Raw genomic sequence first — 13536 nt, 5'->3', positions numbered from 1 at the left:
TTATAGAGGGGATTACTGAAGCAATAAGAGATAAATGTGATACTGTAAACTTAGTTTTTAAAGGTAAAGTCATTTAAGTTTTTGACAGGTCAAAGAGTGTTCTAAAATTTTTAAATTATTTTCACAGATCTTTTAAAAGGGTATTTGTGTTTTGTTTAATGTTTACAATGGTCTCTTCAGCAAGTTAGAAACTGAATATACAGATATTGTATGCACTGACACTACTTGTACACAAAGTACAGTCCAATGCGCAAAACAAACTGAAAAATAAAGATAAACCTTTTTGTTGACTGCTTTCACTTATAAAAATCTTAGGTGTTACAAACAACTGTACAGTTTTGTTTCTAAGTAGACTTGCCAGGGTCACACTGTGAGTCATTGAATTGAAACTAAGAGAGCAAGTCAAGAATTGAAACTGAGAGCTGATTCCCAGTCTTTTGTTATAATCAGTAGATGTACTGCTATGTAGTATTGTAGTATATACTTGGGGCAGCAGCAAAACATATTTCCTGCTATGTGTATAGTTTAAAATTATGAACCATATCCTTGATTTAGTGAGTATGCACTTTTTCTAACAGAGAGTGGAAAGAGAAGCGACAAGTTTGTCTGAATATTTTGCCAGGAGGCTGTCATATAAAACTGTGATTTGGGTGAGGGAAAGGATAGAGAGCCTGTATCACTGGAGGGATAGACTCTTAACATTTCCTAACAACTTTATCACAAAGGAGGGATTTGTCCTGTCTTCCAAATGAATGTAACAGCTCTTTCTAGTTCTCCACCACTATGTTAGTGATCACAATGTGGGTAATAGCAATATGTCCACTTTAGGAAATTATAGGGATACAGCGGAAAGGGATCAATGCGTAAGCTGTCATATACAAATGTTTGGCTGCACCTAGGGTTGCTGCAGCCCTTTGTTCTACTTTTTGCTGGAGGAGAGGTTTTAGCTGACTATTGTGACTTCCACTATTGTGCGTATTGTGACTTCCACCTACATGTAGCATTTGAGAAGCTGAATGAAGGGTGGGGGAAGATCATGATTTTTACAAGAAAGCCTTTGGAGTGTGGGGTTAAATAACATTTTCACTGATTCCTGTGCATCTGAGACATTCAAGGAAGTAGAGAGACAGCTGCATGCAATACCTGGAAAGTTGAGTTTAAAGTTGTTTCAGGTTCAGTACCTGCCAACATTTGTAGTTTGCCAGATTTTTATATTTTTAATTACTGTTTTTCTCAACTAGACTGACTGTTCAGAGGAAGCCTTGAAACTGTGTACAGAGAGTGGTCAAGTATTGTGTAAACAAACCTAAAATAGAAATATTATTGTCCTCTAATCTCTAATTTATTTTAATATTAGGTGTGTTTTATAGGTTAAAAAAGAAAAACAAAAAACCTTTAGATACAAGTGTGAATTTTTAGTTGACATTCCTTTTAAAATATGAATATTTCAAGTAAATGTTTTTGTCCAATTATGATGTAGCTGTGAAAAACCCCAAATCAGAATGTGGGGAAAAAAAACAGTATTACAGCAGGCACTTTGTAGGTTGAGATGCTTACAGTTGTCACCCTGTAATTGTTCAAAACTTCAAAAATCTGTTCTTTAGCTCTTCAGGTTATAGAATCATAGACTTTAAGGCCAGAAGGGACCATTATGATTGTCTAGTCTGACCTCCTGCACAGCACATGCCACAGAATCTCACCCACCCACTCCTGTATTAAACCCTAACCTATGTCTGAGCTATTGAAGTCCTCAAATCGTGGTTTAAAGACTTCAAGGTGAAGAGAATCCTCCAGCAAGTGACCCGTTCCCCATGCTGCAGAGGAAGGCAAAAAAACACCAGGTCCTCTGCCAATCTGTCCTGACGCCAAATATGGCGATCAGCTAAACTCTGACCATGCGGGCAAGACTCACCAGCCAGACATCCAGGAAAGAATTCTCTGTAGTAACTCAGATCCCACCCCATCTAACATCTCATCACAGGCCATTGGGCATATTTACTGCTAATAGTCAAAGATCAATTAATTGCCAAAATCAGGCTATCCCATCATACCATCCCCTCCATAAACTTATCAAGCTTAGTCTTGAAGCCAGATATGTCTTTTGCCCCCACTGCTCCCCTTGGAAGGCTGTTTCCTAACTTCACTCCTCTGGTGGTTAGAAACCTTTGTCTAATTTCTGATAAAGTCTGAACTTCCTGATGGCCAGCTTATATCCATTTGTTCTTGTGTCCACTTTGGTACTGAACTTAAATAATTCCTCTCTCTCCCTGGTATTCATTCCTCTGATATATTTGTAGAGAGCAATCGTATCTCCCCTCAGCCTTCTATTGGTTAGGCTAAACAAGCCAAGCTCTTTGAGTCTCCTTTCATAAGACAGGTTTTCCATTCCTCGGATTATCCTAGTAGCCTTTCTCTGTACCTGTTCCAGTTTGAATTCATCCTTCCTAAACATGGGAGACCAGAACTGCACATAGTATTCCAGATGAGGTCTCACCAGTGCCTTGTATAACGGTACTAACACCTCCTTATCTCTACTGGAAATACCTCGCCTGATGCATCCCAAGACCACATTAGCTTTTTTCACGGCCATATAACGTTGGCGGCTCATAGTCATCCTATGATCAACCAATGCTCCGAGGTCCTTCTCCTCCTCCTCCTCCATTAATTGCAACTGATGCGTCCCCAACTTATAACAAACATTCTTGTTATTAATCCCTAAATGCATGACCTTGCACTTTTCACTATTAAATTTCATCCTATTACTATTACTCCAGTTTACAAGGTCATACAGATCTTCTCTGTATTGGCAATATCTTCCAGCTTTGTGTCATTCACAAACTTTATTAGTACTTCCCACTTTTTGTGCCAAGGTCAGTAATAAAAAGATTAAATAAGATTGGTCCCAAAACTGATCCCAGAGGAACTCCACTAGTAACCTCCCTCCAGCCTGATAGTTCACCTTTTAGTACGACCCGTTGTAGTCTCCCTTTAACCAGTTCCTTATCCATCTTTCAATTTTCATATTGATCCCCATATTTTCCAATTTAGCTAATAATTCCCCATGTGGAACCATATCAAATGCCTTACTGACATCGAGGTAAATTAGATCCACTGCGTTTCCTTTGTCTAAAAAACCTGTTACCTTCTTTGAGAAGGTGATCAGGTTGGTTTGGCACGATCTACCTTTTGTAAAACCATGTTGTATTTTGTTCCAATTACCACTGACCTCAATGTCCTTAACTACTTTCTCCTTCAAATTTTTTTCTAAGACCTTGCATACAACAGATGTCAAACTAACAGGCCTGTAGTTAGCCGGATCACTTTTTTTCCCTTTCTTAAAAATAGGAACTATGTTAGCAATTCTCCAATCATACGGTACAACGCCCAAGTTTACAGATTCATTAAAAATTCTTGCAGTCCTCAAGCCCTCACCTTTGCTCATACACACTGTTTATAAAGGTATATACCTAATCATGCTTAAACATGAGTATAAAAGTGCATACTTAGGCCTTGATCCAGCAAAAGACTTCGTGCAGGCAGTCCCCCATTGAAGCCACTTGTACTTCACATTGGGGAGGGGGGAAGGAACAAGAAAGGGGGGGCGGTTTGTTGCCCATGCACAGGCAAATACAGGATTGGGGCCTTAGTCTGCAGTAGTAACAGACAGCCTTTCACCACCTGGCACAAGTCTTCTAATGACACAAACATAAATAATTTGCTGATTGGTGTCTTATTAGTTATAGAGAATGATCTTTTTTCTTAAAAAAATAAGACTTGAAAATTCAAAACCGAGAACTATTAATGCAACATAAAAGTTGTATGATGCATTACAGAAACCTTGTAATCACAAGTCAAGATATCTTAGATACTAGATTAAAATATTATATTGTATTATTTGATAGATTATATTATTACATCAAAGATTTGCTGTTCTTAGGCTTGTTTCAGGAAGCCTATATTATTGTTAAACATAACCAGATGGGTTATGGGAACAATTTCAAGCCACACTCTGACTATAATAAGGGAAACTGATGTAAAAAAAAATAAGGGGATATTACAAAGTGAATATTTAAAAAGCTAATTGCATGTGTAGGAAGGGAAATGCAAATTATTGGAAAGTAGTAAAATTCCCATTTGCAGCATGGGCCTTAAGTATTAAATAGAATGGTAGAAAAAATCTGCTGATTTTGGAGGGAACTTGTAAACATTTGTCAGTCTTAAGTGGCAATCAGTAAGATTTTAAGAAATATGATTATCAAGATAACTTTATTTCTGAATTTATTAATCTCAATTTCTGTAGCTATTTAAATCATTTAGTATTTTATCTTCTGCTTGTGCAAATGCTTCTCAGTACTTTTTAAAAATATAAATGGGATTCAGTAAAATACTTGACATTCAAAAATCTTTATCAAGAAAAATCCTTCTATCCTACGTGTAATATTATAGAAGTAGTGGCTTTACTTCTTGACTCCTTTAGGTTATTTGTAAATAAATGGCCAGGCTTAAATATAGATATATAGTAAGCAATATTTAATACATATATATAAAATCAGTCCAAGTTCTGAATATAAATTGCATTCTGTAGCTTAAATTAATGTATGTTTTCTTCTATGATTCTGTAAATGTAAATTTATTAATCTGTATATCTGTTTAGCCCTAACAGGGGGTTTACTGAAATGCATTGCATGAGTGGCCACTCCAATTTTGTATCTTGTGTATGCATCATACCTTCAAATGACATCTATCCTCGTGGGCTAATTGCAACAGGTGGAAATGACCATAATATTTGCATCTTCACACTGGACAACACAGCTCCACTCTATGTCCTTAAGAGTCACAAAAACACTGGTAAGTATAGGTCTTGTTTTGTAATTCCCCTTGCAAAAACTGGAACTAATTCAAATTGTCTTTAACTTGGTTAAAATAAAATATGGCTCATAAAATGTGGCTTTTCTAAGACTTAGAATTCTTTAGTATTTTTCCATGATGAATTACTTCCAAATATGGCTATCAGCCGGTTTTGTATAATCCAGATTCTCTGTAAACTAGTCACAGGCCTTGTCTACACTACGAGAGTAGTTCGATTTTACTTAAATCGAATATTTGGAATCGATATTGCAAAGTCGAACGTGTGTGTCCACACTAAGGACAGTAATTCGACTTTGTGAGTCCACACTAACGGGGAAAGCGTCGACATTGGAAGCGGTGCACTGTGGGCAGCTATCCCACAGTTCCCGCAGTCCCCGCTGCCCATTGGAATTCTGGGTCGAGCCACCAATGCCTTCTGGGTAAAAAAATGTGTCGAGGGTGCTTTTGGGTAACTGTCGTCATCCATCCATCACTCACTCCCGCCCTCCCTCCCTCCCTGAAAGCGCCGGCGGGAAATCATTTCGCGCACTTTTCAAGTCATTGACAGCGCGGACGCCACAGCACTGTGAGCATGGAGCCCGCTGCAACCATCGCTGCAGTTGTGGCCGCTCTCAACGCCTCGCAGCTTATCATACAGGTTGCCCTGAGGCAGATGCAGAAAAGTCAGGCGAGGAGGCTACGTCAACGCGGTGATGGCCTGAAGTGTGAGAGTAGCACAGACCTCTCAGAAAGCAGGGGACCCAGCGCCGAGGACATCACGGTGGCAATGGGTCATGTTGATGCCGTGGAACGGCGATTCTGGGCACGGGAAACAAGCACTGAGTGGTGGGACCGCATAGTGCTGCAGGTCTGGGATGAATCACAGTGGCTGCGAAACTTCCGCATGCGGAAGGGAACTTTCCTTGAACTTTGTGAGTTGCTGTCCCCTGCCCTGAAGCGCAATGACACCCGGATGCGACCAGCCCTGACTGTCCATAAGCGAGTGGCCATAGCCCTCTGGAAGCTTGCAACGCCTGACAGCTACCGGTCAGTCGCGAGCCAGTTTGGGGTGGGCAAATCTACCGTGGGGGTTGTTGTGATGCAAGTAGCCAAGGCAATCGTTGATGTACTGCTGCCAAAGGTAGTGACCCTGGGAAACGTGGAGGCGATCATAGATGGCTTCGCAGCGATGGGATTCCCAAACTGCGGTGGGGCCATAGATGGAACTCACATCCCTATCCTGGCACCGGACCACCAGGCCAGCCAGTACATTAACAGAAAGGGCTACTTTTCCATGGTGCTGCAAGCACTGGTGGACCACAGGGGACGTTTTACCAACATCTACGTGGGATGGCCGGGCAAGGTTCATGACGCTCGTGTTTTCAGGAACTCTGGTCTGTTTAGACGGCTGCAGCAAGGTATTTACTTCCCGGACCACAAAATAACTGTTGGGGATGTGCAGATGCCTATAGTCATCCTCGGGGACCCAGCCTACCCGCTAATGCCCTGGCTCATGAAGCCCTATACAGGTGCCCTGGACACTGAAAAAGAACTCTTCAACTACCGGCTGAGCAAGTGCAGAATGGTGGTGGAGTGTGCTTTTGGACGTCTCAAGGGGAGATGGAGAAGCTTGATGACTCGCTGTGATCTCAGCGAAACCAATATCCCCATTGTTATAGCAGCTTGCTGTGTGCTCCACAATCTCTGTGAGAGCAAGGGGGAGACCTTTATGGCGGGGTGGGAGGTTGAGGAAATTAGCCTGGCTGCTGATTACTCACAGCCAGACAGCCGGGCGATTAGAAGAGACCAGCGGGAAGCGCTGTGCATCCGGGAGGCTTTGAAAGCAAAGTTCCTGAGTGAGCAGGGTAACCTGTGACTTTCTAATTTTGTGTACAGAGAAGCCTTCACCCCACTTCCAACACACGTTTCAAAATAAAAATAGTTCTACTTTGTTAAAGCACACCGTTTTCTGTAATACTGTTTTCGCGGGAATTTTTTAAAACTGGGACGCAGACTGTGGTGCGGAGCGGGTGTAGTGTAGTCGCGCGAATGCAGCTTCTAAACTGAAGGACTGACAGGCTCCGGTGCGGTGGGATGGTTCTTTCAACGGAGCCTGTCACCCCTCCTGATAGGGACTGTGTGTATGGGGGTACTATGTGACTTTGTGGCGGGGGGGGACGCTTACAGATCCCCTGCTGTGTGGCTCTGTGATCCTGCCTAAGGACCGCCGCTTCAGATCTCTAACTGCCCTCCCGTGCCACAAAGTCACAGAGCAACCCACCTCCCACCACATAACATGAAAAGAACCTCCCAGACTAACCAGGGTAAGTAGTCACTGCATCACTGCACTATGTATGTGCCCTGCTGCTGTGCCTGCCCCCGACTATGTACCCTGCCAAAGGTGACTGTCCTGTCCAATTACCAACCCCCTTTCCCCCCCTCCTCCAAAAGAACATGATGGAAACAGTAGTTAACAGAAACATATTTTTTATTAACAACTACACAGGGGACTGGGAAGTGAAACTTGGACGGGGGCTTGTGTCAGGCGGGAAGGAAAGAACTTGTCAAACTTTGGGGACTGAGAGCCTTCTGCTGCTCGAGCTCTCTGCAGGGGTGCAGTGAGAGTTAGCAGGGACTCTGCCGCCTCTCCTTCTGTGCACTTTGGGTGAAGGGAGTATGGGACTTGGTGGCGGGGGAGGGCGGTTAGAGATGGACTGCAGCGGGGCTCTGTCCTCCTGCCTCCGTTCCTGCAGAACATCCACAAGGCGCCGGAGCGTGTCCGTTTGCTCCCTCAGTAGTCCAAGCAGGGTTTGAGTCGCCTGCTGGTCTTCCTGACGCCACCTCTCCTCCCGATCCATGTTGGCTTGGTGCATTTGGGACAAGTTCTCCCGCCACTGGGTCTGCTGTGCTGCCTGTGCTCTGGAGCAGGCTATAAGCTCGGAGAACATGTCCTCCCGTGTCCTCTTCTTCTTATGCCTAATCCTCCCTAGCCTCTGGGAGTGTGATGACAGGCTAGGTTGTGAGACAGTCGCAGATGGGGCTGTGGGAATGGGAAAAAGGGAGTGAATTCCTCAGAAACATAAATGTAGTTGTGAACAAAGAACATAGTCTTTCTCTGTGAACAGGACCATGCACAGCACCTATCACATGCGCACTCAGCACAAGGTCGAATTCTCGGCCTTCGCATTCACTGTCTGTGGTTTTGCAGAGCACTTTTGAGAACCCTGTCAGGACAACGGAATTTCTGTTGCAGGCAGACATGGTAAGCCGTAGATTCGTGGCAGCTTAAAACTTTAATATTAGCAATGGCCTCATTTCACATTGAAATCAATGTCGGTCCCTGCTGCCAGCAATCCGGCAAGCAGGAAGTTTGCTCCTGTCCCACACCCTCGCGGCTGTCCCCGGGAACGATCCCTTTCGGCTGACCCTTTCCCGCCTCCACCGCGTGGCTGCAAACCAGCCAACACTAATAACATTCCCCTACCTCATTCAAAGCAGGTCTTCATGAGCGACATCACCCTCATGAGGATCTCTGAGAGCGACAGACAGAGAATGCTCCGGGAAAGCCTCCAAAGACCAGGGCCGTATGCCGCCATGCTGTGCCAAGCAATGATTCCGGAGTACTTGCTAGTCTCGTGGCGCGGCAACGTGTCCTACTACGGAGGACCCAATAAGGCCGCTCTCCCCAAGAACCTAATGCAGCGGATTTCAAATTACCTGCAGGAGAGCTTCCTTGAGATGTCCCAGGAGGATTTCTGCTCCATCCCCGGACATATAGACCGCATCTTACTGTAGCTGCAGTAGCAGGGACTACACAGTAGAGCGGCTTGGGCAGGACAATCATGCAAAACCGGACATTGCTAGATTTTTTTGAAATACTTGCACTGCCCATGACTGAACCGTTAAGTTATTCAAAGTAATCATGAGAAACCCATTTTTTACATTGTTAATAATCATGTTCTGTTACAAATAAATGTTTAGATGTTTACAACACTTACTGGATGATCCTTCACCAGATTCTGTGTCCGGGGTAACGGCTGGGGAGGGTTGGTAGGGGATCTCTGTAAGGGTGATGAAGAGATCCTGGCTGTCGGGGAAATCAGCGTTGTGAGCGCTGTCGACTGCCTCGTCCTCCTCATCTCCTTCCTCATCTTCCCCGTCCGCTAACATGTCCGAGGATCCGGCCGTGGACACTATCCCATCCTCAGAGTCCACAGTCAGTGGTGGGGTAGTGGTGGCGGCCGCACCGAGGATGGAATGCAGTGCCTCATAGAAACGGGATGTCTGGGGATGGGATCCGGAGCGTCCGTTTGCCTCTTTGGTCTTCTGGTAGCCTTGTCTCAGCTCCTTGATTTTCACGCGGCACTGCGTTACATCCCGGCTGTATCCTCTCTCTGACATGTCTTTAGAGATCTTCTCATAGATCTTTGCATTCCGTTTCTTGGAGCGCAGCTCAGAAAGCACGGACTCATCGCCCCACACAGCGATGAGATCCAATACTTCCCGATCAGTCCATGCTGGGGCCCTCTTTCTATTCACAGACTGCACGGCCATCACTGCTGGAGAGCTCTGCATCGTTGCCAGTGCTGCTGTGATCGCCACGATGTCCAGACAGGAAATGAGATTCAAACTGGCCAGACAGGAAAAGGAATTCAAATTCAAATTTTCCCGGGGCTTTTCCTGTGTGGCTGGTCAGAGCATCCGAGCTCGTACTGCTGTCCAGAGCGTCAACAGAGTGGTGCACTGTGGGATAGCTCCCGGAGCTATTAACGTCGATTTCCATCCACACCTAGCCTAATTCGACATGGCCATGTCGAATTTAGCGCTACTCCCCTCGTCGGGGAGGAGTACAGAAGTCGAATTAAAGAGACCTCTATGTCGAACTAAATACCTTCGCGGTGTGGACGGGTGCAGGGTTAATTCGATGTAACGGCGCTAACTTCGACATAAACGCCTAGTGTAGACCAGGCCACAGTAACTCTCATGTTTTCAACAGAGCAAGGCATAGCTATCATAATGTACAATTATTTATGTGGATTAATAATATTTGTGTTGTGGTATCACCTAGGAGCCTCAATGCTGAAGTAGGGCCCCACTTGGTACTTTACGAGCTGTTAAAAAACCATGAGCCCTGCTCCAAACTTGACTGTCCTAGGGACAAAGAAAGTTGGCCCTTGGATTGTGGAATACTTTTGAGACTCCCAGAGCACGAGCCAAATGGGGTTGCGTCTACATTGCAAAGCATTAGGGCTTGATTTCTGGGTCCAAGCCCTGGCTTAGAGCAATTTGTGTGTAGATGGAAGGGGGTTGGTCTTGAGCCTATGTTCAAACCCTGGACTTACATTGCAGTGTAGATATATCCTCATGTCCGTGGCTGACCTGTGTCAGCTGATTTGGGCTTGAAGGGTTCGGGCTGCAGGGCTATAAAATTTCAGTGTAGATGCTTGGGGACCCACCCCTCGCAGTGCCAGCCAGGCATGTTTTGCTGCAGTGTAGACATACACCGAGAGACACCTTGTTATCCTCCCTGACTCCAGTGTGAAAGAGACTTGTTTGTGCTTAATTGGGAGTCAGCTCCCTGATACCTCCAGTCTGTTAGCTACCCAATCAATCTCTGGGCTATACAAACCCTTATGTTGCCTTGGAGGTTAACAGTAGGTATACCCCACACCAGATGTAGGCAAACTACAGCCCTGCGGGCCACATCCAGCCCGCGGGACCGTCCTGCCTGGCCCCTTCTCTGCTGTCCCCCCTCCCCCGCAGCCACACAGGCCACACTTTTGCTTGCCGCTCCCGCTGGGCAGCGTGGGGAGCGCAGCTGGCTCTGGACGGGTGTCACAGCTGTGAGCTCCTGCTGCTGGTAAGGGGGGTGGGGGGGGCGGGTTGGGTAAGGGAGCAGGGGCTCCTGGGGGGCAGTCAGGGAGGAGGGGGCAGATGGCTGGGGCGGAGGTTCTGGGGGGGCGGACAGGGGATGGGGAACAGGGAGAGTTGGGAGTGGGAGTCCCGGGGGGCCTGTGAATAGGGGTTGGAAGGGCAGTCAGGGGACAGGGAGCAGGGGCGGTTGGATAAGGGGGTGGGATTCCAGGGGGCAGTTAGGGGTGGGGGGTCCCGGGAGGAGGTGGTCAGGGGACGTGGAGCAGGGGGGGTTGTATGGGTTGGGGGTTCTGAGGGGGGCGGGAAGTGGGAGGAGGGGGATGGGGGCGGGGGCCAGGCTGTTTGGGGAGGCACAGCCTTCCTTACCCGGCCCTCCATACAGTTGGGCAACCCCGATGTGGCCCTCGGGCCAAAAAGTTTGCTCACCCCTGCCCGAGACTTTGAAGCTTTCCCCTGTTGTGTTCAGCCCCTTATCCACTGATGGTAATACCCTTGGGGACAGCATACCTGGTACAGTAGACACATCAGCTTGAATGATTCGACTTGGGATCAGTTCCTTGTACAATACCATGGCACTGAGATCTACTTATAATGAAAACAATCATAAATTTATCATAAAAAACCAAGATTTAAGACATACAGTAGAAACTGAGTTACAAACTGACCAGTTAATAACACACCTCATGGAACCGGAAGTACACAATCAGGCAGCAGCAAAGACCTTCCCGCCCCCCCGCCCCCAATACAGTACTGTTTTAAATGTAAACTACTAAAAAAAAAGGGGGGGATAGGGGGGAAGCACCATTTTTCTTCTGAATAGTAAAGTTTTAAAGCTGTATTAAGTCAATCTTCAGTTGTAAACTTTTGAAAGAACAACCATAATTATGAACAACCTCCATTCTTGAGGTATTCGTAATGCTGCAGTTCTACTTTAGTGAGTAAGGATAATGAAACCAGAAGGGTTACGTATAAAATCAAATCAATACATGCTAAACTTAGAGATTAACCTCCTGTCTAGAGCCTTTTTGTCTCTCTCCTCCCTCCCCCCCCCCCCCCATGTCCTTTTGCAGCGTCTCCTACCAAGTTTGGTTGGGGTCCCGTTTTCATGAATGTAAATGTGTTGTTCGTTTTCTTCCTGCTGTGGTTCAGTCGGTAGTGTATTGCCTCCCTGTTGACTTCATATGTAAATTGGGTTTCCATTGTATTGGCTTACTATGCTTAACTTATGTGTGAACCGAGACAGGTGAATATACAACCTTTGTCTGGCAGAAACCTGTTTGTGAGTCCTGTCTAGATTCAGACTTTAGGAACGTATTTTCATTATACATATATTTCACAATGACATTAATGATGAACGTGATGCTTGCTTTCATTTAAGCTCTTACATTACATCATTTATGGATAAATACCCCGAAAGCTGTGTGCTAGGTGTAGTGAGTTAGTCAGGCCTGCTAGGAGTTGCTGCTACAGAACGGTGTACCATTTGCCAGCTGGCTCCAATGGACCTCTGGACCACAGAGATGTCCTCTGAAGAATTTAGTTCTTGTTAGTACTGTGACGGAAGATATGCTAAATTCCCTTTCCAAAGTAGAAGAGGAAAGGACCAAAAGCTTGCCCTGGAAATAAGTTTAAAAAAAATTAAATTCCATGAATATATGCCACTAACATAAGAAAAATCTCCTTCCATATGTTACTGGAATAAGAAAGGGGCAGAGGATAGGAATGTGTCAATGCTGATTTGAATGTTTGTTCCAGTTTGCAGCCTTTCATCTGGGAAATTTGGCACATTGCTTAGTGGCTCATGGGATACCACAGCTAAAGTCTGGTTGAATGACAAATGCATGATGACATTACAGGTATAGTAGTTCTTCATGAGTATATCCAATAATGAATAATTGAACAGCTTTGTAAATTCAGTTGTTCTCTAGCTATTCTAACACTGTTCTTGTTTACAGGGTCACACAGCTGCAGTATGGGCAGTGAAGATACTGCCTGAGCAGGGGTTAATGTTGACTGGTTCAGCTGACAAAACTATTAAACTATGGAAAGCAGGCAGATGCGAGAGAACATTCACTGGTAAGTATTTGGGTAAAATTGAGAGTATTTTCTAATCTGACATCTTTGTAAATCAACCACCTGTTTGTGAAAATTTAATGGATTCAAGTAACTTAATATTTAGACCAAGCTTTTCAAAAGTGGCTAGTGATTTTTGGGTACCCAACTTGAGACACGTTAAAGAGGCCTGATTTTCAGAAAGTGCTAAGCAAAGGAATTTTTTTAAAGCTGGGTCTTTATGAAACATCAGTTTCTAGGATAAAGAAATGAGATTGCAAAATAAGATGTTAATATGTTAAGCTGCTGCTGCTGAAAGCAATATTTGGTTGTTCATAACACCTTTTCCTTTCCTTTATAAAGGACACGAAGATTGTGTGAGAGGTTTAGCGATTTTAAGTGACACAGAATTTCTTTCCTGTGCTAATGATGCAAGTATTCGAAGGTGGCAGATCTCGGGCGAGTGTCTTCAAATTTATTATGGACATACAAATTATATATACAGCATATCTGTCTTCCCTCATTGTAAAGGTAAGACTTCACTTCCAAAGTAAAATAGCAAAATAGCTTTTCAAAATGAATGGCAGTTCTGGTACCATTATATAATCTGATTTCTTTCATCGGCATTCTATTTTCTGTATTTTTCTGTTTGGACAATGAACATGTCACTGCAGGAGAAATGTTCTTGAACATCTGGATTCAAAACTGCTTAGAAAATAGATATGAGCCAAAAGGTCCTAGGAATTGGGTGAAATCCTGCCC

The 13536-nt window shown here is 44.8% G+C and overlaps 1 protein-coding gene across 1 annotated transcript in view; it reads left to right on the top strand.

Annotated features, from left to right (window-relative positions):
- PLAA (phospholipase A2 activating protein) overlaps positions 1–13536 on the top strand; it is a 32412-nt gene that overhangs the window by 1052 nt on the left and 17824 nt on the right. Inside the window, exons 2-5 of the mRNA XM_034774246.1 lie at positions 4655–4848; positions 12478–12578; positions 12678–12798; positions 13138–13305. Of these exons, the coding sequence (XP_034630137.1) occupies positions 4655–4848; positions 12478–12578; positions 12678–12798; positions 13138–13305 (584 nt within the window). The remainder of the gene's footprint in view (positions 1–4654; positions 4849–12477; positions 12579–12677; positions 12799–13137; positions 13306–13536) is intronic.

Source organism: Trachemys scripta, chromosome 6, assembly GCF_013100865.1.
Source record: "Trachemys scripta elegans isolate TJP31775 chromosome 6, CAS_Tse_1.0, whole genome shotgun sequence".
NCBI classification, from domain to species: domain Eukaryota; kingdom Metazoa; phylum Chordata; order Testudines; family Emydidae; genus Trachemys; species Trachemys scripta.
Note: the sequence above shows the minus strand (reverse complement) of the source record. Positions and strands in the feature narration are given on the sequence as shown.